Source organism: Balaenoptera ricei, chromosome 6, assembly GCF_028023285.1.
Source record: "Balaenoptera ricei isolate mBalRic1 chromosome 6, mBalRic1.hap2, whole genome shotgun sequence".
Taxonomy (NCBI): domain Eukaryota; kingdom Metazoa; phylum Chordata; class Mammalia; order Artiodactyla; family Balaenopteridae; genus Balaenoptera; species Balaenoptera ricei.
Genome location: NC_082644.1, coordinates 10,768,714 through 10,792,589, shown reverse-complemented (window position 1 = coordinate 10,792,589; position 23,876 = coordinate 10,768,714). Strand labels below are relative to the sequence as shown.

The following is a 23,876-nucleotide window of genomic DNA, read 5'->3' as shown; positions in this document are numbered from 1 at the left end:
ATGATCAAACAAGAGGCTACAAGACAGAACAAGTAAACTATGCTCTTTCAGAGGCAAAGGAGAAATGCAAAGACTCTAAGCAGTGGCCCTTCCTGAGAGTTAATTTTGCCCCCAGGATTCTTAGCAATTAGGCCTTTTGGTCTTGTACGTATCAGAAATTAACAAAAGCCCATATTGTAGTTAGTAGGCAGCTGAGGGCGCACAAGACAGAATTCACAGCACTGAGTTTGACACACACTATTCCATCTGGGAGCGTGGAATCAAAAACCCAACACTGGGGACTTCCCGGGTGGTCCAGTGGTTAAGACTCTGCGCTCCCAATGCAGAGGGCCCGGGTTCGATCCCTGGTCAGGGAACTAGAGCCTGCATGCCGTAACTAAAGATCCTGCGTGCCACAACTAAGACCCGGCGCAGCTAAATAAAAAAGCAAAAAACAAAACAAAAAACAACCCCACGCCAATGAGGAGTAATGAGCAGGCAGAAGATGTTATGGAGGCCGGGCAGGAAAAGAAAATATATGGCTTACATTTCATGTAGCTCTGGCTGCAACTATCTTTTACACAGAGGAAACTGTGAGAAAGAAGACAAAGAAAAGTGGGGAAAGTAAGGTAAAAGCGAGAAACAAAGCTTATTCCACAGGTTGGCGCCTCCTCCTGGCCACGTGGCTGACCGCTCATCAGCGTCTCAGCAGCTGCTCACCATCAGTACTCTCTCACTGGTCCCTGCTGTCTCCATGATGATTTAGTGTGACTCTGACAGCTTCTGCTAGTTACTGAACGCTTACTTTGAGCTGAGCACTGTTGTTACTAACTCTATTCTACAGACGAGGAAACAGAGCCTCTGAGATTGTTAACAATTTGGCCCAAATCACTGAGCTGCTAAGACTGTGAGATCAGGCATTGAACCTAGGCTGTTTCAGTCCTTAGCCTGTGCTCTTGTTCAGCAAAGTGAAAAATAAGATGGTATTTAATGGGGGAGAACACGAACATGTATTGAGTACTTAATATATACCTGGCGGCATTTAATCCTCACCACAGTCCTGCAAGGGAGGTATCATTATTCCCATTTTATAGATGAAGAAACTGAGGCTCAGAGAGGTTAAGTAACTTATCCAAAGTTGCACTGTTAAGTAAAAAAGCCCAGGTCTCTCAGACCGCAAAGCCCATACTCTTTCTTATTCTTCCTTCCAAATGGAATTCTCAGGAATTTCACTGAACTAAATGAATAAAAATCTCTCCTTTAGATATTTTTACCTCTGCACATCCAAACCAAACAGACGTTATAAAACGAATACCTGGGGGTTTCGTCAGAATTTGAAAGGAATCTATTAAAGATTGCCTGCAAGGAAGCCACTGCATAAACTGTGTTTTGTAAATTCTTCTGTTTTAATTAATTTTCTAAAGCTCAAAGAGAAAGATGGGAAACAGAAACCAGTTTTTATTGGTTTACAATCAGAATTCATGAATATACTGGCTTCTTTTTTGGTATAAGGAGAGAGCAGAGAGTAAATGTGGTAGGAAACTATGGGGGCCCACAGATCCAGACTTTAGCCTGGAATGGACTTTAAAGATGTAATTCAAACTTATAAACGGGGAAATGAAAACTCAAATAGCTTGAGTGACTGCTAGTTAACAGTAGAGCTGAGGCTAGAAACCTGGGTGTCCTGATTCTTAAACCATTATTCTTTCCATGACATGAAGCAGGAATCACTTTAGAGAATATTCCTTTTTCCTCCTCTTTTGACCCAGACAGGGATGAAAAAGTGAGAAAGCTTAATAAAGCATTAAGGATTATGCACCATCATCAAGTGGGGTTTATCCCAGGAATGCAAGGATTCTTCACTATATGCAAATCAATCAATGTGATACACCATATTAACAAAATGAAGGATAACAACCATATGATAATCTCAGTAGATGCAGAAAAAGCTTTCCACAAAATTCAACACCCATTTATGATAAAAACTCTCCAGAAAGTAGGCATAGAGGGAACCTACCTCAACATGATAAAGGCCATATATGACAAACACACAGCCAACATTGTTCTCAATGGTGAAAAACTGAAACCATTTCCTCCAAGAACAGGAACAAGACAAGGTTGCCCACTCTCACCCCTATTATTCAACATAGTTTTGGAAGTTTTAACCACAGCAATCAGAGAAGAAAAAGAAATAAAAGGAATCCAAATTGGAAAAGAAGAAGTAAAACTGTCATTGTTTGCAGATGACATGATACTATACATAGAGAATCCTAAAGATGCTACCAGAAAACTACTAGAGCCAGTCAATGAATTTGGTAAAGTAGCAGGATACAAAATTAATGCACAGAAATCTCTTGCATTCCTATACACTAATGATGAAAAATCTGAAAGAGAAATTAAGGAAACACTACCATTTACCATTGCAACAAAAAGAATAAAATACCTAGGAATAAACCTACCTAAGGAGACAAAAGACCTGTATGCAGAAAACTATAAGACACCGATGAAAGAAATTAAAGATGACACAAACAGATGGAGAGATATATCATGTTCTTGGATTGGAAGAATCAACATTGTGAAAATGACTATACTACCCAAAGCAATCTACAGATTCAATGCAATCCCTATCAAACTACCAATGGCATTTTTCACAGAACTAGAAAAATTTCACAATTTGTATGGAAACACAAAAGACCCCGAAGAGCCAAAACAACCTTGAGAAAGAAAAATTGAGCTGGAGGAATCAGGCTCCCTGACTTCAGACTATACTACAAAACTACAGTAATTGAGACAGTATGGTACTGGCACAAAAATAGAAATATAGATCAATGGAACAGGACAGAAAGCCCAGAGATAAACCCATGCACATATGGTCACCTTATCTTTGATAAAGGAGGCAAGCATATACAGTGGAGAAAAGACAGCCTCTTCAATAAGTGATGCTGGGAAAACTGGACAGCTACATGTAAAAGAATGAAACTAGAACACTCCCTAACACCATACACAAAAATAAACTCAAAATGGACTAAAGACCTAAAGGTAAGGCCAGACACTATAAAACTCTTAGAGGAAAACATAGGCAGAACACTCTATGACATAAATCACAGCAAGATCCTTTTTGACCCACCTCCTAGAGAAATGGAAATGAAAACAAAAATAAACAAGTGGGACCTAATGAAACTTAAAAGCTTTTGCACAGCATAGGAAACCATAAACCAGATGAAAAGACAACCTTCAGAATGGGAGAAAATATTTGCAAATGAAGCAATGGACAAAGGATTAATCTCCAAAATATACAAGCAGCTCATGCAGTTCAATATCAAAAAAACAAACAACCCAATCCAAAAATGGGCAGAAGACCTAAATAGACATTTCTCCAAAGAAGATATATAGACTGCCAACAAACACATGAAAGGATGCTCAACATCACTAATCATTATGTGATTAGAGAAATACAAATCAAAACTACAATGATGTATCACCTCACACCAGTCAGAATGACCATCATCAAAAAGTCTACAAACAATAAATGCTGGAGAGGATGTGGAGAAAAGGGAACCCTCTTGCACTGTTGGTGGGAATGTAAACTGATACAGCCACTATGGAGAACAGTATGGAGGTTCCTTAAAAAACTAAAAATAGAACTATTATATGACCCAGCAATCCCACTACTGGGCACATACCCTGAGAAAACCATAATTCAAAAAGAGTCATGTACCACAATGTTCATTGCAGCACTATTTACAATAGCCAGGACATGGAAGCAACCTAAGTGTCCATCGACAGATGAATGGATAAAGAAGATGTGGCACATGTATACAATGGAATATTACTCAGCCATAAAAAGAAACGAAATTGAACTATTTGTAGTGAGGTGTATGGACCTAGAGTCTGTCATACAGAGTGAAGTAAGTCAGAAAGAGAAAAACAAATACCATATGCTAACACATATATATGGAATCTAAAAAAAAAAAAAGTGGTTCTGATGAACCTAGGGGCAGGATAGGAGTAAAGATGCAGACGTAGAGAACGGACTTGAGGACACAGGGAGGGGGAAGGGTAAGCTGGGATGAAGTGAGAGAGTGGCATGGACATATATACACTACCAAATGTAAAATAGATAGCTAGTGGGAAGCAGCCGCATAGCACAGGGGGATCAGCTCGGTGCTTTGTGACCACCTAGAGGGGTGGGATAGGGAGGGTGGGAGGAAGAAGCAAGAGGGAGGGGATATGGGGATACATGTATGCATATAGCTGATTCACTTTGTTATACAGCAGCAACTAACGCAACATTGTAAAGCAATTACACTCCAATAAATATGTTAAAAAAAAAAGCGTAAATGGGCATAAGGGATCTTATTGGGGTTTTAAAATGAAAGGTTTTAAAACTGATTTACGTTGATGGATACACAACTTGCTAATTTCACTAAAAATTATTGAATTGCACACTTGAAATGGGTGAATTAAATGTTATGTAAAATATGCCTTAAAAAAATCCCAAAACTATCAAGACACTAAGAATCAAGTTCTCCTGGAAAGAGGTCAAGAAGGTAACTGCAGAGGCTGGAGCTAGCAAAGCGCAGGAAAAGATAAGGTCTTATCTAAAGCAATTAACAGTAAGCTGGCAATTAGAGGCTTTTATTACTTGTATTTAGCTGAATGCTGTGAATAGCAAGCTGTTTGAAATTCTTGGCCAAATCAGAACCCAGAAAGTGAGGACTTCTAACTTCCAAGAAAAGGTTGAGTGTGAGACAAAAGGTAGTTGTTTGTATACTTAACTTGGTAGAAAAAAGAAAAAAGAAAAAAACAAAAACAAAAACAGATGAGAAACAAGTTATCAGCTGGGGTCCCTGGGGTCCCAATTCCAGGCCCTGGGAAGACCAAAGCTCACCCCCTTGGTTTTTGTGAATTGTCCTGAAGGGCTTTCTAGGTTTCTAGACTTCTTTTTTTTCTTTCTAATATTAGAAAGTGAAGTCATCCTTTATTCCTCTTTTCTTCACATGCCACATCCAATCTACCACAATGCAGAATATGGTCACTCCTCACCAATACTACTGCTAACATGCTGGTCTGAGCTACCAGTATCTCTCCTAACTTCTTCCCCTGTTTCCATTCTTGCCCGCCCCCCTTTTCTTATGGCTGTGCCACACGGCATGCGGAATCCTAGTTCCCCGACCAGGGATATCGAACCCGTGCCCCCGGCAGTGGAAGTGTGGAGTCCTAACCACTAGACCACCGGGAAAGTCCCCAGTTTCTAGACTTTTGAGACCTTGCTTCCATGTGTAAATTGAGTAGAATTTACTAGAGAGATGGAAGGCGGGGTTTACATCCCAGTAATAGGGAATAAATTTGATGGGAATGGATGGGTTACTATCCAGCACTAACCTGGCCCCTCTCCCCTTCCCTGTCTCAGCTTCTCTCCATCGGGCTGGCTTCTCCTTCCTGGTCTTACCTCTCTCCTCCCCTCCGCTCCCCTTGCAGAAGCAGAAGCAACAAGGTCTTCCTCTAACCTCCAGCCTCGGCAGGCTTTCCTCCTCTGGAGCCCAGGTGCCTGCAGTATCCAAGCCCTCGAGGTGTCATCCCTCCCTACAAGCCCCTCAGCGGCTTTCCCCCAAGGAGACAGCTCCCTCCTTCCCCTTCCCGAAGAGGAATCGTGGGGTCAGCTGTTAAGATTTAAACAAAATTTTTTTTTCACGTCTTTACACAAGATGGGAACATCTCTGAAGTTTAAGACGGTACCCGGCTGTCCTGTGGTGTTTATATTTTTTCATTGCTTTGTTCTGTATGGAATTTTGTTATAATAACTAATGGTAATGGGCATTTCCTGATATTTATATAATTTTAATAAACCACCTTCAAAATTACAAAGCGTTAGTGATCAGATCTAGGCTTTATTCCCATCTTCTATCAGTGATTCACACTAAAAGGTGGTTCAATGAAGCAGCTATGATGAGGCAGTGCTAGAATTAAAAGGGAAATCAGGGGGCTTCCCTGGTGGCGCAGTGGTTGAGAATCTGCCTGCCAATACAGGAGACGTGGGTTCGAGCCCTGGTCTGGGAAGATCCCACATGCCGCAGAGCAACTGGGCCCGTGAGCCACAATTACTGAGCCTGCGCGTCTGGAGCCTGTGCTCCGCAACAAGAGAGGCCGCAACGGTGAGAGGTCCACGCACCGCGATGAAGAGTGGCCCCCGCTCACTGCAACTAGAGAAAGCCCTGGCACAGAAACAAAGACCCAACACAGCCAAAAATAAATTAATTAATTAATTTAAAAAAAAAAAAAAAAAAAGGGAAATCAGGTACCCTTGTGAGGGGCAGGCTTTGAGAACTCAAGCCTAATGATAATGGAAAACATCGCCAACTCACAGCAATATACGTGGATTTGAAACTGTTTCCTTGAGAATGTTTCTGATATGGGGGAGAACTCTCCTATCTGAAGGCTATAAGTAATGACAGGCAAAAAGGGAAAATGTCTCAGTGGCCTGACAGCCACGCCCTGGAGAGACGGCCTAAGGAATATTCTTTGTACTTTACATTCGTGCTTTTTTTTTCTTCCAACCCTTCCATTAAAAAAAAAAAAATACATTTATTTATTTATTTTTGGCTGCGTTGGGTCTTCGTTGCTGCACACGGGCTTTCTCTAGTTGTGGCTAGTGGGGGGCTTCTCTTGTTGCAGAGCACAGGCTCTAGGTGCACGGGCTTCAGTAGTTGTGGCTCGTGGGCTCAGTAGTTGTGGCTCGCGGGCTCTAGAGCGCAGGCTCAGTAGTTGTGGCGCACGGGCTTAGTTGCTCCGTGGCATGTGGGATCTTCCCGGACCAGGGCTCAAACCCGTGTCCCCTGCATTGGCAGGCGGATTTTTAACCACTGCGCCACCAGGGAAGTCCCCAACCCTTGCATTTCACAAAGTTTTAACTTCTCCAAGTATCACATACCCCTTTGACACTTAGAGGGGCAAGGAATACTTCAGTGTTCAGGCCTCAGGTCCTTCCTGGGCTTTGGTGATCTGTCCTTCTCATCCTGGCTTTATAACGTGTTCCCGTAAGTTTGCCTAGTCACCTGTTTCTCGAGTTCCTCCTGAATCTTCCTAGATAAACCTGTCTAAATGATGCAAGGATTTTCTATCTAATGAATACGGGATTTTCTCCACTGCAATCACACCCAGGCTGTGTCTACCACACTCTCTCTACAGCTGCACTTGTCGGAGTTTTATTTACTCCTTACTTTTCTTATGTCTCCTAACTGAATTTCCTCAATACCCATTTCCTCTCCTCTCAGGCCCCACTGCCACTATTTCTTCATTTTCACAATCACCTTGCCTCATCTAGGAGGTTGCTCTTTTCCTCTGAGGGATGTGGTGGGCAGTGGGGCAAACTGGCACCTCGGGGGGAGGGGGCCTTAGTCAGCTGCAGCCTGTGGTCCAAACAGCAGGCTTATCGCGGACACCATTACAGAGTCAAAAATCCTAGCTCACTTTTGGAGGGTTTAATTATGCCTTGTGCTACTCAGAACTCCTAAGCAGAAACAGGGATTCTCTTTTTTTTTTTAACCTTTTTTTTCTTTTTTTTTTTTTGGCCTCGCCATGAGGCATGTGGGATCTTAGTTCCCCGACCAGGGATCCAACCCGCGCCCCTGCAGAGGAAGTGCGGAGTCTTAACTACTGGACCAGCAGGGAAGTCCGCAGAAATAGTGATTCTAATTAGCATATTTACAGAAACAATACAAGTAGATCGATACAATTGTACACTTCACTTATTAATAGCTTAATGGTTCTCCATCCTTGTTTAATTTGCCCTGGTTTCCCTTTCAGCTTTAATTAGCACAACTTTTGAAGTTGTTAATTTATAATGACTATTTTCACTTAAGCAAGCCCTGCTAGTGTGTGCCAGATGGTGAACATCAAAAACCCAGAGGGAAGGTTTCTGTTTAGCCTTTGATTTTTGTTTTGTTTTTATTAAGCCAGAGAAAGCTTCGATTGTGCTGATAATTTGTAAGCATACATCACCAACTTTTATCTTCCTTCAAATTCCCTGTTCTCCCCCAGATATCTCTTCTACTTCTGGCCTAGGAGGGGCCAGGGAACTAGGCAGAAGCATGCCTGAATGGCTTGGGTGATAAGCCTCATAAAGTTATTTTTCTCAATTAATGGTTTTCACTGACAATTTTACTGCTCTATTTTAAGCTTCCCCATTCCCTTGGGCATCTGTACATATGTCTGTGATAAGCCTCATCCAATCCAACAAAACTGGCTCCTCAGAATACAGACTACCCTATCTTAAAAAGCTCATCTCTCTTTTTGGAACATAACACTTGAAAATGCATTTAAACAGAAAGCAATTGAGCTTTAAAGGAGAACTATAAAAGTGATTTATTCATGAGTACACACTTACTCCTCTCCCAATTGACACCCATTTTATATTAATTTTCCTTGAGTGTGTATCCACAGCCTTTTTCTAAATCTTTACTACTAATAGAAACCGTTTATTCCACCCTTATTCCCTTCAACTTTGCTCCAAAGATTCTCATATGTGCTGAAAGGGATCTATTGGGGGTACAAAACCACAATTTGGGAAAGTCTGCTATGAAATAATAATGCTCCCTAGTCACAATCACTGACTTTTATTAGGTAGTCAATTAGCTGTTTTTTAATTAGGGAAAGAAAAGTTCTTAATTCATTTTTTCTGAAGTTATTTGAAATGCACTTTTATAATCATCTTCCATTGGTGGCAGGAAAGTTATGGAAATCATGCCTTTTTCTTAGATTAGTGGAATCTTTACTCTACAGATAAGTAATTTCTACAGAGAAATTTCTATAGGCTCTCCTCTCCCCCCACTCCAAAGGCCTCACAGAAGAAGAAAGAACCAATGATAATAATGCTCCCTTTATACTGTACAGTTTTCAAAGCAGATTCATACACATCAGTTCATCCAGGCTTTTTTCTCTTTTTTTTTTTTTTAAACAGGTGGGAAAACAGAGGCTCAGAGAGATAAAATAAAGGGCATCTTCAAGGTCACACAGCTAGTCAGTCAGTGTCAGAGACTAGGATTTAAACCACCACTTGATGATTCTGATTAAAAAAAAAACAAATTCAGGGACTTCCCCAGTGGTCCAGGGGTTAAGAATCCGCCTTCCAATGCCCAGGACGCGGGTTCGATCCCTGGTTGGAGAGCTAAGATCCCACATGCCCCAGGGCAACTAAGCCTGCGCGCAGCAACTTCTGAGCCCACACGCTGCAACGAAAGATCCTGCAGGCCGCAACAAAGACCCCGCATGCTGCAACTTACACCCGACACAGCCAAATAAATAAATTAAAAATTTTAAAAATTAAAAAATTAAAACAAAAAAACCAAATTCAATCTTGCGAATAGGATTAGAGATCCAGCAATTATCATTAACATTATGTTGGGGAATCTTTTGTAAGAAATACTTACCAGTGACTGTGCTTTTCTGAGTTTAGATCTGTCCTGTGATTTATTTTTCTTATCACGTGACTGTCGGTTGAAATCTGGGGTCATTTCGTGTCTTTTCCTTCTTCTGTAAATTGGAAAGCATTGGAAAAATTATAAATATCATTTTAAAGCTTTGGTGGTTGGCATAGCTGTTTGTCCATTTCATTTTGTTGTACCTCTGGTTTAAAAGATTGTCTTCACTCAACTGGAAACAAGCCAAATATCTATCAATAGAGAATGGGTGCAATAAACTCTGACACATCCACACAATGGAGGACTGTAAATTGTAAAAAGGAAGGCAGAATAGTTCTTTATATAACTGTGGAGTGATCTCCAGGATATATTGTTACATGAAAAAAGAAAGGGGGATAAAATGGTATGTACTGTGTGACACCATTTCTTTCAGAAAGGGGTGTGTGTGTGTATTTGTTTATATATTTTTAAATGGAAGGACTGCACCACGACACTTTGCAAAATAGTTACCTATCAGCAGGATTCCTTTGTGGTCCAGTTAGGAACAGGGAACAGTATGGAGGGGTCGGAACAGAAGCTAGACTTCTCCAAATACACTTTGTTTTGTGTATCTGACTTTGGAACCATATCAAAATTATAAAATAAAATGAAGGAAGAAAATTCCTAAAAATCTAAAAACAAAATGAAACAAATGATCTTATCTCTCCAGTTGGTGGCATTACCCCACACAAAGGAATTACTTCGTGGGACTTTAACATAGTAATTTGTCTGAATAGTCTTAGTAGAATATATCCTAAGGACAAAAACACAGGCAAAGAAATCTTAAACTGTTTTTAGTAATCCTGTTGTTTGCATTAATACTAATATTTGTTTTCTAAAACTACTGTATGTAATAGGACAAAGTAGGGATCCACAAACTACAGCCCAGAGGCCAATGCAGACCCATGCCTGTTTTTGTAAATAAAATTTTACTGAAACACAGTCATGCTTACTTCTTACATACGATCAATGGCGATTTTCAGGCTGCAATGTTGGAGTTGAGCAGTTATGACAGAGATATGTCCTGCAAAGCCTAATGTATTTGCTGTTCAGCCCTTTCCGGAAAAAGTTTGCCTAAAATAATGGACCAAGGCAATGATCATCAATGGCCACTAACATCACAAAAAGAGAGACAAACAGAAACCATGTGCCTCATGATGGAAGTACCTGAGCATTATACACTCAGGCCTCCAGATCTGATGACTGGTACTTGTACAGGAGACAGAGGAACATGCTGGGAGTACAGTCCCCAAAAACCAGAAGGTGAGAAGGTCTGTAGGATAAATGACCTGATTTCTATAACAAACAAATTGCAAGGGGAAAAAAAAGAGGGCAGAGAAGAAACCTATGGATCAAAAAACCCCAAAAAACTTAAGTGACACATGGACCAAATGTAATATGTAGACCTTATTTGGGACCTGATTAAACAAATCAACTGTTTAAAAATATCAAACCCTTATGAGACATTCAAGGAAACCTGAAAACTGACTTGATACTTGATTGATTATATTAAGGCATCATTCACTGACTTAGAAGTGATAATGGTATCATCTTATGATTTTTAGACAGAGTCTATCTTTTAAGGAGAGGCCTTGAAATATGTATGAATGAAATAATATGACATTTGGATTTGTCTCCAAAGTAAACAGGGGGAACAGCAGAGTGGGTGAGGTATGAATGAAACCAGACAGGTCATGTGTTGAAAACTGTTAATGCTCAATGGTGGTTATAAGAGGTTCTATTCTCTTTACTTTTGCATATATTTGAATTTTCATTATAAAAAGTTTTATTGGGACTTCCCTGGCAGTCCTGTGGTTAAGACTCCATACCTCCATTGCAGGGGGCCCAGGTTCAATCCCTGGCTGGAGAACTAAGATCCCTCAAGCTGCGTGGCCAAAAAACAAAACAAAACAAAAGAAGACCAGCTTTGCCCAAATATTTCCTGATACTTAATCTTCAAAAATTTCCACCAGCTTTTAATTAAGAAATTTCAAACATACAGAATAGTTGAAAGAACAGTAAAGTGATTACCCATATACTCTCCAACTAGATTCAACAACTGATAACATTTTTCTATTTTTGCTTCATCTCTGTGTATGTGTATATATATTTTCCCCTCCCCTGGGCCATAAAAATGTAAACTGCAGACACTTCATCCCCAAATACTTCACTCATCTCCTAAGATAAAGACATTTGCCTACCTAACCACACTAGTGCCATCATACCTTAGAAAATGAGCAGTAATTCTTTAATGTCATTTTAATATATGGTCCATATCAACTTTCTGCAGTTATCCCAAGAATGCCCATTATAGTTTTTCTTTTTTGAACCAGATCCTGCCTCGATTCCAACTGCATTGGTTTGTTATGTCTCTTATGTCTAGAACATTTCCCCCACCTCTTTTTTCCCCCTGTGGCACTGACTCTTGGAAGAGTTCAAGCATCCGGTCTATTTTGGTGAATGTAGCACATGCACTTGAAAAAAAATGTTTGTGGAATTGTATGTTTATCTTTTAAAATCTTTCAGTTTTTGCCTTCTGTACTTTTAGGCTTTGTAATTACGCACATATGCATTTGCAACAGTTATGTCTTTCTGTTTAGTTTACAGATCCCTGTATCATTATGAAATGTCCCTCTTTTTGTTTGGAAATACTCTTTGTCTTGATGTCTATTTTAACTGATATTAACGATCATTCTAGCCTTCTTTTTTTTTTCTTTTTTTTTTTTTTTTCTTTTTTTTTTTTTTAAATTTTATTTATTTATTTTTGGCTGTGTTGGGTCTTCGTTTCTGTGCGAGGGCTTTCTCTAGTTGCGGCAAGCGGGGGCCACTCTTCATCGCGGTGCGCGGGCCTCTCACTATCGCGACCTCTCTTGTTGCGGAGCACAGGCTCCAGACGCGCAGGCTCAGTAATTGTGGCTCACGGGCTTAGTTGCTCCGCGGCATGTGGGATCTTCCCAGACCAGGGCTCGAACCCGTGTCCCCTGCATTGGCAGGCAGATTCTCAACCACTGCGCCACCAGGGAAGCCCCCCATTCTAGCCTTCTTATGCTTCCTCTTTGTATGGTACTTCTTTTTCTATCACTTTATTTTTAAGCCTAACTGTGCCTTAGTATTTAAGGTGTAGCTCTTGTAAAAAAGCATATAGTTGGTTCTTGCCTTTTTTAACCATTCTGATCATCTCTGCCTTTTAATTGGAGTGTTAAGTACATTTAATGTAATTATTGCCTTTCACAAATAGTATTTGAGTCTCACAGAAAACGCAGGAGACTATCGGTTTTTCTCAGGTTAATGTACCATTCATATGCCTAGCTATCTAAATTTGCCTCTCTCTAATTTACCAACCTAGTCCAGACTAAGGGCCACATACAAACTTAGACACTATCTCCAGGAATACACTGACCAATACACAATGAATACATTCACAGTGATTCCAAATGCAAGAGTTCAAAAAGATATACAGTGAAACTTTCCTATCCATCCTTGTCTCCAACTTACCATTCTCCTTGAAGGCAAATGGTAGTATCAGTTTCTTGTGTATATTCCAGAGATATTGTATGTATATAAAAATATGAATGTGTATATATGTATCTTCCTCCTCCACCCATTTAAATGTAAATAGTAGTATTTCTTTCAAACTCTGTTTTGTACCTTGTCTCGCCGCCACCCCCCTCAAACTTTCTAAATTATTCAGCAAACTATTTAGACTTTTTCTGATACAACTAGATGAATGTGAAGTTCATGAATCAAAAGGCTACACTTCCTTTGAAATCAACCATTTAATGAGTATTGCAATGATAGTCAGTGGTAACAAAGATGAGTAAGGCATAGTCTGTGCTCTCAAAGAGCTCAATTCTTGCTGAATTAGGGATACCACTCTCATCTCACCTCCAAAGGACCCCAATGTAATTTGAATGTCGCCAAGTCAGCAAGCCTTCTGGGATCACCCTTTCCTTTTTTAGCCAAATAATATCCTTTTAGAAGCCATCCTACTAAAAAAAAATGCTTACTTACTATGTGTCAGGCACTATTATAAGCATGCTACATATATTAATCCTCACAGTGATCCTATGACTTAGGTATTACTATTATTGCCATTTTACAGAGGTGGAAATGGGCACAGAGAGGTTAAGGGACTCCCCAGGGTCACACAGCTAGAAGTGTGGGAGTCTGGATTTGAACCCAAGCAGTATGGCCCCTGAGCCTGTACACTGTCACTATCTTATGCTGCCTTGGTGTTAATCTGTTGAAATAGAACCTCAGACTATGAAAAATGCATTAAAACATATTCAAAAATTTCAAATTTTGTTTCCTTAATTTCTTGTTTATCCTGTGTGCGTGTGTGTGTGTGTCTGTGTGTGTGTGTGTGAACAAATGAACAGATACATATGTACATACAGATGTATATTTTCTTACTCTCTTTTCTTTCTACATTATGGGTAGGATACTAGAGACACTCTTTTGCAATTTGCTTTTCTCACTTAACTATGTACCCTGGAAATCACTCCTTACCAGTTCATAGAGATCTTCCTCATTCATTTTTACAGTTGCCTAATACTTCATTGTGTGAATGGACCATACATAGTTTATTCAACAAACACTCTCCTATTTATGGGCACTTAAGTTATTTCCAATATTTCAAAATCATAAACAATACTGCAATAAATATCCTTGTGCTGATGTACTTTTGGTACTCAAGGTTGATTCCTAGAAGTGGGATTGCTGGGTCAAAATAAATACAGATATCTTTTGCTGGATGTTGTACAATTTTTCTCCACAAGGTTTGCGCCGATGTGTATTCCCACCAGCAGTGTATGAGGGTGCCTGCTTGCCCACAGCCTCACCAACAGAATATATTGTCAAACTTTGAAGTTTTTGCCGATCAGAGAGTTGAAAAACGGCATATTTTGTAACGTTGTGCAAAAAGCAACACTGGGAGGATAAACCAGAAACGCATGAGATTTGTAAGTGGGAATGGGGTGGAAAAGATGAGTGTATGGTAGAGTGGAGGAGATGGAGGGGGTGATTCTCTGAGTCCACCTTCTGTACGCTTTTTGTATAGTTTTACATAGTTTTAACTCTAGAATCATGTAACATACTCACACTGAAGGGGATATTTAAAGAAAAGAACCCACATGACTTTTGAACACAGTAGTATGAGTATATACCCAGGCTAAAGGCAAAAAGAACCAGAAACAAATATTGAATTCTAGTTAGTAGATTTGTTTCGATAATGATATGAGTTAGCAATTCTGAAATTACTTTCAGAATTTGTTAAGTAAATATATACTCTGTGTATTTACTATATATAATACATTTTATATAAAATTATATATGTACATATAATATATAATCAAAATTATATATGTATATATATATGGAGATATGTATATGGAGATGTACATATTTGTATATCCCTCCCTCTGTCACAGAAGGGAGATACAAATGTGGAAAAGGAAAAGGAAAAGACTAGAATGAACCTTACGGTACTGGATTGGAATTTGAGGTATTAAAATATTAAAAGAAGCTGTAAGGAAAGCATTACAGCTACAAAATGCAAACAAATCCTAAAGAACTGGGCAAATTTACCAATAATAGTTCATTTACTTTTCAATTACTTTTTGCTTCTACGTAGTGAAAAGCATTTGTATTTCACAGTAAGTTCTGTTTTCATCTTTTCATAGACTGAAGTGCCAGTCGATTGTTTCTAAAAGCAAAGAGGTGTGGGATGGGGAGAGCGGGAGGGAGGGAGATGTAAGAGGGAAGAGATATGGGAACATATGTATATGTGTAACTGATTCACTTTGTTATAAAGCAGAAACTAACACACCATTGTAAAGCAATTATATTCCAATAAAGATGTTAAACATAAATAAATAAATAAAATGGCTGTATAATAAAAAATAAATAAATACATAAAAGCAAAGAAGTGGAGAAGGGCATGACTCTCACCCTTGCCAGCTTTGCTCAATGGGGCCACAGTTGTCCAGGTAATTGAAGCGAATGATATCAGTTGGATGTTTGTCAGAGGATCGCCAGGGTGGGAGTTCTTTCTCCCCTGGGTGGTTCTTCTTTCTTAAAGAGGAAGAGGACCGGAAAGCTGATGAAGGGGACGGCTTTTCCTCTGGAGAACTGCTTGTAACTGGTTGAACATCAGCGATCACAAACCCATCTTTTGGAGGTGTCTAGAAGAAGAAAATTAATTATTTCTGTTCTCAAAATACTATAATAATAACAGAAGTAAAACAAGGAACATCATCATCACCATGACGGCAATGATAATGGTGACAATGATTATAGCAGCCACCAACCCAGGACTACTTGCTATGTGCCAGGCACTGTCTCAGAAGTGTTCATGCGTTACTTTATTTAACCTTCACAGTAACTCTAAAAGGTAATGGTAACTACTCCCATTTTACAGAAGAGGAAACTGAAATAGGATAAACTAATTAATTTGCTCACTACTACTACATAAGTATCGACACAGGGTCAGAATTTGAATCCAGGACTATCCTGCTTCAAGTCCACACACTGAACCTCTCTATCCTGAACTGCCCCCTCTCCTACAATATCATTGTACAGTTTTCCACAACTACAGTTAATTTATTCATAAAAATATACACATTCCAAAAAAAAAAGTACCCCAGCCCTAAGTATACCTAAAACACAGAGACAATTTCGATTATGTAGGGGCAGACTTCATAGATTTTATCAGTTATCAAAACTTCAGCCATTCGCAAAGAATACTTCTGCTTTAACTGCCCAAAATGAAAGTCTATTTTTTGTGTATAAAATTCATAAGGTTTTTATGTGGTTGTAGCCTAAGGGAAGTGGTAGTGGTATGCTGAGAAGCCATTAAAGGTTTAATTTTTGTTCTTTAAGAGATTAGGGAAGCTTTGCTCAGTAAATTGGTTTGCTCGACTTGTTTGTGAAAATTTAAAAATTCCCCAGTCCCTCCAACAAAATCAGTTAATTTCTTATCCTTGTTTCAACTGTTCTTTGTATATATTTCTATTACCAGATAGCACTTAGTATTCAATGTCGTAATTATTTGCTTGTCTGTGTCCTGGGCCACTAGACTAGGCTTCCAGAAAGCAGGGTTAAGGCCACTATACTCTTAGCACCTAGCACATAACAGTATTTAATAAATATTTACTCATTTAGTGAGTGATTGTAATTAATAGAGTAAGAAGACATTTTACATTTATATAACTGATAGCTCATTACTGGTTTAGTATTCAATATTTTGTGCAGATCTCATTTTAAATGGACATTCAGGGAATTCCTTGGTGGTCCAGTGGTTAGGACTCTGTGCTTTCACTGCCTAGGGCTCGGGTTCGATTCCTGGTCAGGCAACTAAAACCCCAAGCCACACAGCACGGACAAAAAAATAAAATAAAATAAAGTAAATAAAATGGACATTCATTTCATTTCTCTGAGTTCATATTGAATGAAATCTGTTTTTGCTGGAAGAGGTCTTGTTTAACACCACTGGGAATAAATAATACATGATAATAAAAAGCAATTTCAGGGGAGAAAATTTAGGCGTGCATGCTAGTAACTATATATAAATAAGCATCATTAATTCTGAAAAGTACACAATATTTGACCCATTAACAGAATAGGTAATAAAGAAAACTGATGACTTTTCTGTTAAGTAAACAAAAATCTTGTTCCCTTTACCCAAAGTCTTTTTGAGAATTTTAAAAATTGTGAATGTTGAAAAAATTTTGAATGCTTTTGTTTGCATATATTGAAATGACCATACATCTTTTCTCTTTTATTCTGTGAATTACATGGATTGATTTTTGAATATTATGCCAACTTTATTCTCCTTGGATACATCCCACTTGGTCATCATTTATTATTATTTTTTAATATATTACTGGATTTAATTTGCCAATATTTTTAAAGGATTTTTATGTCTGTGTTCATGAGGGGTATTGGTCTGTGGTTTTGTTTTGTTTTCTTGTAAAGTCTTTATCTAGTTTTGGTATAAAGGTTATGAGTTAGGCAGTGCTCCCTCTTCCTCTATTTTCTGAAAGAGTTTATGTAGAACTGGTATTAAAATTGGTATATTAAAAAGTACTACCTACAGAAATTTAATACTAAGCAAAGATGTGGCAATTTTCTTGCATCAGAACTATTCATTATTTTAAAATATAGTTATGCATAAATATTTTGTGGAGAAAGAGTTATTGCTGAAGATGAAGCATTAAAGTCAGTATTATATATAATACTCAAAACCTTTTTTCATTCTACAAGTTGGTTAATCACTTTTCTCTCCTCTGCCTCAGACCAGCCTATGCTTCAGCCATTGAATGCCATTTCCTGCCTACAATTGAGAACGAGAGTCAAGAAAAGTCTCATGGGGACTTCCCTGGTGGCACAGTGGTTAAGAATCCGCCTGCCAATGCAGGGGACACGGGTTTGAGCCCTGGTCCAGGAAGATCCCACATGCCGCAGAGCAACTAAGCCTGTGCGCCACAACTACTGAGCCTGTGCTCTAGAGTCCGCGAGCCACAACTACTGAGCCCGCGTGCCTAGAGCCTGTGCTCCGCAACAAGAGAAGCCACCGCAATAAGTCCGCGCACGGCAACGAAGACCCAACGCAGCCAAAAATAAAAATAAATAAATTTAAAAAAAAGAAAGAAAAGTCTTTTGATAAAATAAGTCATAGCTATTGTAATTTTTAAAATAACTTGTCTACCAGTTCAGTTTAAAAATTTCTTTTTTAAAGAAATCCTCAGGGAGAACACCAATTATTGAACTCAGAAAGACTAGTTTTATCATTGCAATTATAACAATATTAATTATGCATAGTTTATTGCTATATTAAATGTAGATGGATTCTTCTTCGAGCAAACAATAAAACGAAACCTAAATGAGCACGATAAATAGTCAGCTCAGGAGCTGACTATTCATATTTCAAACGGATTCTTCAATTTGAAAAGGATTCACGGCAGCTTTTTTACAGAAAACCCCTGTGGTTTTAAAAATCATTAAAAAATTTTAATTTACACATAATTTTTCAGGAACTCATCTACTGTACAAAACAATGCATAACTCTGTAAGTATATATTAGGTCATGCCATAAAGAAAAAGCTCATAAAAATTTCCCATAAGTTACCTAATTAACTGTGACTAAAAGAATGAACATAAACATTGGTTATAATGCATGCAAAACCCCTAGAAAATATTATGCTCACATTATTTACTTTTTATGATTATATGTAAATGCTTTACATTGCTAGTTTCTAGGGTAAAGAGAACTTTAACATGCCCATTGTGCCCTTCCCTAATTACTAATTTATTGCAAAACTCTTCTTTATAAATGATACAAAAATAAACTACAGCTTGTCTGGTAGAATCACAGAAAATTTGAATCAGTTACGTAAAGTGTGATGACCCACAGGTAATAAGGACTGCACACTCCCCCAGAATCCCAGTGTCAGAACTCTGTGGTATAGGCGTCAGAGACACAGAAATCCAGGAATCTGAACAGAGTGAGAAGCTCCCAGTCCTAACCTGGGTGGAACTGTGGTTTGGCAGTGTCAGGTGACAGTTCTCAACTCACATGGATACCTTGAAAAGCGCCATCAAGTTCTCAGAAAAGGAGAATTTTAAAGTCACATCAATAGTATATTTCCTTTGAGTCAACTGCCTTCCCCAACTTCCAGATTGATCATTTAGTCTTAGTTCTAGAATTCCTACATAGTGGATGTTTGTAATTTTGTTGCTTCTTTCCCCAAATTTACCTTGGGCTTGGTAACATGGAGTTCTTTCACCATTTGAATATAGTGTTTCTTCCATATACCCTGCTCAAAGGGAGTTGGAGAGAAATTGATGTACCAGTTAAACCGTAAACATTTGAGCATCCAGAGCTGATCCAGTTCAGTTAAGTTCTTCCAATGCCAGCTCACCTGGAAAAACAACAAAAATTTTAAAAAACAAAAAACTATTCAGTTTCCATGCTCACTTTCTCTAGGTTTTGAGCTGCCCCTTTCCTCCAAATCACAGCTTAGTTACCTCCTGCCTGAAGTGCTGCCTAGCCAGGCAGAAGGATTTTTTTAATGTTAATTCAGACTTAGAATCAGAGTCAACTAATGTTTATTGAGCACCTATTAACCATTCTCATAGCAACCTAAGGAGGGAAGTATAATTATTATTCTCATATTGCAAATGAGGAAACTGAGGCTCAGATAGACTTTGGAACTTCCTAAAGGCTCCTGAAGGTCTCCATATGAAAGTTATATGAAAGTGACAGAAACTCCAGTTGGCACATTGCTTATTCTTTTCATGATATGCTTCCTTTTTTCCCTTCATTCTTATGATTTAACTAAATATAAATTTTATAAAGGGAACACCATTGCTAATACTATATTGGAATGTCCTAAATAGCCTTTAAGATTCAATAGAGCATTAAGTATTTGTTCTATACATTCCATTTCCATAGCTTTCGTGTCAATCCTACACATCCAGCAAATAGTGGAGGTGACCCTACTATGTGTAGTAGTACTTACAATAATTTACTCCAGGTTTTGAGTAAGTCTTGTTAGAAACTAGAGTCGAGTCCATATATAAAGTTGAGACTAGGCATTCTATGTCTCTTATCAAGAGTTGCAAAGATGACAGCTAACCTTCAAACTCAAATTTCATCCTTGGAAAACTGGCTTCTTTTTCAAGATTAACTAAATAATGAATAATGTTTGAGTGCCCCAAAAATAAGCAGAACACTCCATAATGGAACTTGCTACCCATCCATCCATTTATCTATCCCTCTCTTCCTCCCCTCTTCCGTCCTATCATGTCTAGGATTGTTTTACGCGCTGAAGATGAGACGTGCAGGAGAGAGGCATGCCGGAGAGGGCACAATTAGAAGCAATGACAGGTTCAGGAGCTGGAAGGAGGAAAAAGCTTAGAGGATCTGATAGAGCCCTGCGGGCAGAAACAAATCACATCTACTTTGTTCAACCAGACATGAAACTACACAGACCTTAATCTCCGTATGGTTAGTTAACTCAATTCAATCGAGAGGTGAGGTTTGGGAAGGAGGGGATGGGGAGAAAAGTTGCTCAATTCTCACTCTTTTCCTCTGAAAACAGGAAACTTAGATCTGGTTTAGACCCGGGTATTTAAGTTGGGGGTCCCCCCACCGGGGTAAATAAAGTTTTCTTTTCGTTGTTTTTTGTTTTCTAAACTAAACAGGAATGAGGAGAAGGGTAGGTAAGAGCTTTCAAAACTATAAGACAGGGACTTCCCTCGTGGCACATTGGCTAAGAATCTGCCTGCCAATGCAGGGGACACGGGTTTGATCCCTGGTCCAGAAAGATCCCACATGCCAGGAGCAACTAAGCCCATGCGCCACAACTACTGAGCCCACGTGCCACAAATACTGAAGCCCGTGCGCCTAGAGCCTCTGCTCCGCAACAAGAGAAGCCGCCGCAATGAGAAGCCCGCGCACCGCAACGAAGAGTAGACCCCGCTCGCTGCAACTAGAGAAAGCCCGCACGCAGCAATGAAGACCCAATGCAGCCAAAAAAAAAAAAAAAAGTAAACAAAACAAAAAACTATAAAGCATCCCCCACCATATTTTTAAACAGCTCAAAGCTCATTTTGGTGCAATGACTTTACTGTTTACTTTAAATCTAGCTGAAGAACAACTGCTTCACAGTCAGTTCTGGGAATAAAATACGATGCTGAAATCTTGCAAGACTGACATATGGTGCACATAGATGAGAGGATTAGTTATTTAAAATAACATCTCCCTGGAATGATAACATTCTCATTGTGAAACATTTGGAAAATTCTGAGAAGCTTGAAGAAAAACAATACCCATAACCCCATCAATCAGAGATGACCATTATTAACAACTTGGTAGAGTTCTTTTCCTTGCCATCTGCTTTCTAGGCATATACGAAACAAAACTGGGAAACTCTGTATACAATTTAAAATCATGCTTTCTTCATTTTACACATAATAAGCATCTCTGTTCTTCCAAAACATGTTTTCTAATGGCTGCATAGTAATTCATCATATGACTGTATGATACTCTCCTATTATTGGGCATTTAAAATGCTATGTTGGCGACTTCCCTGGTGGCGCAGTGGTTAAGAATCTGCCTGCAAATGCAAGGGACACGGGTTCAAGCCCTGGTCCAGGAAGATCCCACATGCTGCGGAGCAACAAAGCCTGTGTGCCACAACTACCGAGCCTGCGCTCTAGAGCCTGCCAGCCACAACTACTGAAGTCCACATGCCTAGAGCCAGTGCTCTGCAACAAACAGAAGCCACTGCAATGAGAAGCCCGCGCACCGCAACGAAGAGTAGCCCCCGCTCGCTGCAACTAAAGAAAGCCTGAGCGCAGCAACGAAGACCCAACACAGCCAAAAATACGTAAATAAATAAATAAATTTATTTTAAAAAAATGCTATGCTTTTTTTTTTCTTTTCCTTTTTTAATATTTAATTATTTATTTTCTTATTTGGTTGTGCCGGGTCTTAGTTGCGGCAGGTGGGCTCCTTAGTTGTGGCAGGTGGGCTCCTTAGTTGTGGCATGCATGTGGGATCTAGTTGCCTGACCGGGGATCGAAACTGGGGCCCCTGCTTTGGGAGCACGGAGTCTTAACTTCCCACCAGGGAAGTCCCACTATGCTTTTTTAAAAAATTGTTTCATTTTTGGAATAAGTAATATGTGTACATTAATACTAAATTCAAAGATACCAAGGGGCACACAGTAAAAAAGAATTCTCTCTCATCCCTGTCATCTAGCCACTCATTTTCCTCCCTGGATGTAACCATTGTTACCAGCTTCTTGTGTGTCATTCTAGAATATTAACAGATATGGATATACTCTTTTTTTTCTTTCCAAAATGGTAAGATAACTCTGCACCTCTGCTTTTTTCACTGATGATATATTGTGGAGATGGTTGCAACCGGTCCCCTATTAGCAGACACTTCCATTGTTTCCAACATTTTGCTACTACAAACTATGCTGCAATATTCTTACACAGACATAATTTTTGCATGTGTTGAAGTATACCCATCAGACAAATTCCAAGAAGTGGAACTGCTGGGGCAAAGGGAATCTTTATGTAAAAATTGAATACTACAAATTGTTCTCCGTCATGGTTGCATCAATTTATCTACCAACAGTATATGAAAGTGCTTGTTTGCCCACACCTCCACCAATATAAAATAGAATCATTAAAAAAAATGACTTAATCCATCTGAGTCATGAAAGATGGTATGATAATGAGGCTAAGCATTTTACATATTTTAGAAATATCTGCTTTTCTTTCTGTAAACTACTTGTTCTCTTCCTTTGCTCATTTTTCTGCTGGGTTTTGTTTTTTGTTTTTTTCTTAATGTAGATTTATAGTAGTTCTTTAAAAAATAAGGAAATTAGCTCTTTGCTGGCCATATGTTTTTCTCCCTGTGTACTTTTTTTTTTGTTTTTTTTGGCAGTACCATACAGCTTGCAGCAACTGAACCCTGACCAGGAACTGAACCCTGGGCCCTCGGCGGTGAAAGCGCAGAGTCCTAACCACTGGACTGCCAGGGAATTCCCTCTTGTTTACTGTTTGGATTTATTTATAGTGTTCTTTTCCATGGAGAAAATTTTTTAATTTTTATAGTCACAACTTAAAATCTGTTTTCTTTATTCTTATTTATAAAACATATATAATATATATACAAAATATATAAAATAAATAAAGATTTTAAGTTATATATTTTCTTTTGAGGCCCTGAATATTATAGAATACTCACAAAGGCCTCCTCCCCTATGTTTCCTTTGAGTACATTTTTGGCTTTCAGGATCTTAGTTCCCCGACCAGGGATGGAATCCGGGCCCTCAGCAGTGAAAGTGCAGAGTCCTAATCACTGGACCGCCAGGGAATTCCCTCCTTTGAGTACTTTAATGGTTTCCTTTAATTTCATATCAATCTTTTATCCTTCTAGAATTTTTTTCCAGATAGCTGCCCAATTGTCTCAACACCATTCATTGAATAATTCATATATCTTACTGCATTCATTTTCTTTTCTTTTTTTTTTTTTTAAACATCTTTATTGAAGTATAATTGCCTTACAATGGTGTGTTAGCTTCTGCTTTATAACAAAGTTAATCAATTATACATATACAATATGTTCCCATATCTCTTCCCTCTTGCATCTCCCTCCCTCCCACCCTCCCCATCCCACCCCTCTAGGTGGTCACAAAGCACCGAGCTGATCTCCCTGTGCTATGCGGCTGCTTCCCACTAGCTATCTATTTTACATTTGGTACTGTATATATGTCCATGACACTCTCTCACCCTGTCACATCTCACCCCACCCCCTCCCCATATCCTCAAGTCCATTCTCTAGTAGGTCTGTGTCTTTATTCCCGTCTTGCCACTAGGTTCTTCATGGCTTTTTTTTCCCTTAGATTCCGTATATATGTG

General features: G+C 39.0%; 1 protein-coding gene across 4 annotated transcripts in view; it reads right to left on the bottom strand.

The window, feature by feature from the left end:
* The window catches only part of FBXO16 (F-box protein 16), a 62,345-nt gene that overhangs the window by 9,853 nt on the left and 28,616 nt on the right, over positions 1 to 23,876 (bottom strand). For all 4 annotated transcript variants that reach the window (XM_059926214.1, XM_059926217.1, XM_059926216.1 and 1 more), the window contains 3 exons: positions 19,193 to 19,357; positions 15,387 to 15,619; positions 9,408 to 9,510 (listed from right to left, as the gene is read on the bottom strand). In XM_059926214.1, the coding sequence (XP_059782197.1) occupies positions 9,408 to 9,510; positions 15,387 to 15,619; positions 19,193 to 19,357 (501 nt within the window). The remainder of the gene's footprint in view (positions 1 to 9,407; positions 9,511 to 15,386; positions 15,620 to 19,192; positions 19,358 to 23,876) is intronic.